This window comes from Sinocyclocheilus grahami, unplaced genomic scaffold, assembly GCF_001515645.1.
Source record: "Sinocyclocheilus grahami isolate Dianchi unplaced genomic scaffold, SAMN03320097.WGS_v1.1 scaffold2884.1, whole genome shotgun sequence".
In the NCBI taxonomy this organism is placed as follows: domain Eukaryota; kingdom Metazoa; phylum Chordata; class Actinopteri; order Cypriniformes; family Cyprinidae; genus Sinocyclocheilus; species Sinocyclocheilus grahami.
In genome coordinates this window covers 21,982-25,567 of record NW_015508059.1, presented here as the reverse complement: position 1 = coordinate 25,567, position 3,586 = coordinate 21,982, and the positions used below count along the sequence as shown (strand labels likewise).

At 39.2% G+C, this 3,586-nt stretch overlaps 1 protein-coding gene across 1 annotated transcript in view; it reads right to left on the bottom strand.

The window, feature by feature from the left end:
* LOC107575781 (SPRY domain-containing SOCS box protein 2) overlaps positions 1–1,632 on the bottom strand; it is a 2,580-nt gene extending 948 nt beyond the window's left edge. Inside the window, exon 1 of the mRNA XM_016262109.1 lies at positions 1,321–1,632. Within this exon, the coding sequence (XP_016117595.1) occupies positions 1,321–1,347 (27 nt within the window). The 5' untranslated portion in view covers positions 1,348–1,632. The remainder of the gene's footprint in view (positions 1–1,320) is intronic.
* Between the last annotated feature and the right edge of the window lie 1,954 nt (positions 1,633–3,586).

Here is a 3,586-nt window from a genome sequence, read left to right as displayed (position 1 = left end):
CAGGGACACACGTGTGTATATATACACATACGTACTCTGAACACATGCATTTTTAACATAAATTAGAAAAACACAAATGAAAAAAGCTTCAAGTAAAGCTGTGTTGTGATGTGCAGTGTCACTGCTCTTCCTCTGCAGTGTTTGTGCTGTGTGAGTCCAGCAGGAGGCGCTGTAGAGCAGACGGGAAGGACCGGATCCAGCTTTGGGGCCCGGCCCCTGCGAGGGCCCTCCGCACAGATAACCGGCTCAGAGCCTCCAGAGCAGGTGGGTCTCCTGAGAAACACAGTCCGTGATGATCAGAACACACCAGCGCTGATGAAGCTATCCCAGAATGCACTGCATTAGTTTGAGTATATTTAGCTTATGTTCTGTTAGTGTCTCTTTAAGGAAAGTTAGTGTTGGATTAGATATTTATATATAAATATACAGTATGCTCAAATCACACAGAATGTTAAACGATTGTGTTAATGCATTAATGTTAACAGCACGTACTGTATATTTCATTTAACGCTGAAAAATGCGTGGATAAAAACATCTTGTTGTTTGTGTGTGCCGTGTATGTTTGTCCTCCTCCGAGCTCTAATTATTAAACATCACTGTAAAACCTCAGAAGCGTGATGAGCTTAATGACGGAGTATTCGAAACGTACAGAAAAATGGTATCATCTTTAAAGTTGGTCTGTGCTTCCAGCACACATGATATAAAACACTAAAAACTTCGGCATGATAATGATTTTTACTTGTGGATTTAAGTTCAGTAAGCTTGATGTTAAACTGAGTATTAACCTCACACACTAGTGTTGCTTCACTGTTTTTAATTATTTGTAATCATTTCTCAAATATGATCAAATAATTTTTTTTGTGATGTGACATCATGGTGTCGGACATGTGATGATGTCACACTCACGTGTCGTGCCACACAGGTAGCGTATGCAGATTTGAGCTCCTCCCCAAACGCAGCTGACCGCAGGGAAAAGCTCCGCCCCTTTGGGGAGGTCCTGGAAGGCCACGCCCAGATAGCAGTCGTCCACCGCGTATCCCAGCGTTTTGATTAGTAATATGCATTGCTAAGAACTTCATTTGAACAACTTTAAAGATGATTTTCTCAATATTTAGATTTTTTTGCACCCTCAGATTCCAGATTTTCAAATATTGTCCGATCCTAACAAACCATACATCAATGGAAAGAATATTATTCAGCTTTCAGATTATGCATAAATCATCAAATGTACACTTATGACTGGTTTAGCCACTCATTTAAAATGATAACAAATTCTTAATAAATCTCTCATGTTATTAATATTCGGATAGTGTACTTTACCTGCTCTCGAAACTTACACCAGAGCATCAAGAGCGTCTCCTCGTGAGTGCGCGCGCTGACTCCGGGCTCTCGCGTGCATCCCGCATTTAAGCGTCACTCATCTGACGTCAGCGCCGGGCGTCAGGTCAGGGCCAGCGCCGAGAGTGACGTCTGTGCGTCCCCGATGACGTATTTCACGCAGGAGGTACCATGGCGATATATATATATATGATATAACAGACATCATATCGGGGGTGCTTACTTACATTCACCATGTTACCATCATTTCGTGTATATCGAATACTATCTGTGATCCTGGAGCACTAAACCAGTCATAAGAGTCAATTTTCTGAAACTGAGATGTATGCATCATCTGAAAGATGAATAAATAAGCTCTCCATTGATGTATGGTTTGTTAGGATCGGACAATATTTGAAAATCTGGAATCTGAGGGTGCAAAAAAATCTAAATATTGAGAAAATCATCTTTAAAGTTGTTCAAATGAAGTTCTTAGCAATGCATATTACTAATCAAACATAAAGTTTTGATATATTTACGGTAGGAGATTTACAAAATATCTTCATGGAACATGATCTTTACTTAATATCCTAATGATTTTTGGCATAAAAGAGAAATGTATAATTGTGAGCCATACAATGTATTGTTGTCTATTGCTACAAATATCCCCCAGCGACTCAACACTGCTTCTGTGCTGCAGGGACACGTATGTATTAAAGTTACCATTTGATGCAGTTCATAGTGTTTTAACAGCTTAAATACAATGAGCATTTATTCACCCTGGGTTTCACAGACGAGGCTTAAGCTTAGTTCCCGACTAAAATAATTCTGAGCTGTTTCAGCTAAAAGAAACTCGCACTGACTGATCTTAAAATATATCGGTGCCTTTGTTTTGTCTCGAGATGCACACCAGTAATGCTTTTTTTTCCCCTACGGCACGTTAATAAAAATGACTTAAATGTCGTAATTGAGCTAAGGCCTAATCCTGGTTTAGTCTAACCCCTGTCTGTGAAACCAGGCCTTACTGTTTTAAAATACATTTTTAATTTTAAATTTAAAATGAATAAATATACAAATGTATATAAGAATTCTTGTTTTCTGCTAATGTGTTGCACATGAACGAAGCTTCCTGAACTCATGATGATATTTCTGTTTATTGGGCTTCTGACAGAGAACTCGACACTCGGAGTTACTGTAAATACTGTATGCAGATCAGTGAAATGTAGTTTGTACAGAAACATAATTCAGCATGAATCGCATGTCATATGACAGTGAGAGAAAGAGACAACGTGTATTTGTGTTTAAGGGGTGTGTGTGTTTTGTGTGTGTGTGTGTGTGTTTGAGGGGTGTGTTCTATTGCTACAAATATCCCCCAGCGACTCAACACTGCTTCTGTGCTGCAGGGACACGTATGTATTAAAGTTACCATTTGATGCAGTTCATAGTGTTTTAACAGCTTAAATACAATGAGCATTTATTCACCCTGGGTTTCACAGACGAGGCTTAAGCTTAGTTCCCGACTAAAATAATTCTGAGCTGTTTCAGCTAAAAGAAACTCGCACTGACTGATCTTAAAATATATCGGTGCCTTTGTTTTGTCTCGAGATGCACACCAGTAATGCTTTTTTTTCCCCTACGGCACGTTAATAAAAATGACTTAAATGTCGTAATTGAGCTAAGGCCTAATCCTGGTTTAGTCTAACCCCTGTCTGTGAAACCAGGCCTTACTGTTTTAAAATACATTTTTAATTTTAAATTTAAAATGAATAAATATACAAATGTATATAAGAATTCTTGTTTTCTGCTAATGTGTTGCACATGAACGAAGCTTCCTGAACTCATGATGATATTTCTGTTTATTGGGCTTCTGACAGAGAACTCGACACTCGGAGTTACTGTAAATACTGTATGCAGATCAGTGAAATGTAGTTTGTACAGAAACATAATTCAGCATGAATCGCATGTCATATGACAGTGAGAGAAAGAGACAACGTGTATTTGTGTTTAAGGGGTGTGTGTGTTTTGTGTGTGTGTGTGTGTGTTTGAGGGGTGTGTGTGTTTTGTGTGTGTGTTTGAGGGGTGTGTGTGTTTTGTGTGTGTTTGTGTTTGAGGGGTGTGTGTGTTTTGTGTGTGTGTGTGTGTGTGTTTGAGGGGTGTGTGTGTTTTGTTTGTGTTTGAGGGATTTGTGTGTTTTGTGTGTGTCTCTGTGTGTGTGTGTGTGTTTCTGTGTGTGTGTGTCTCTGTGTGTGTGTGTGTGTGTGTGTGTGTG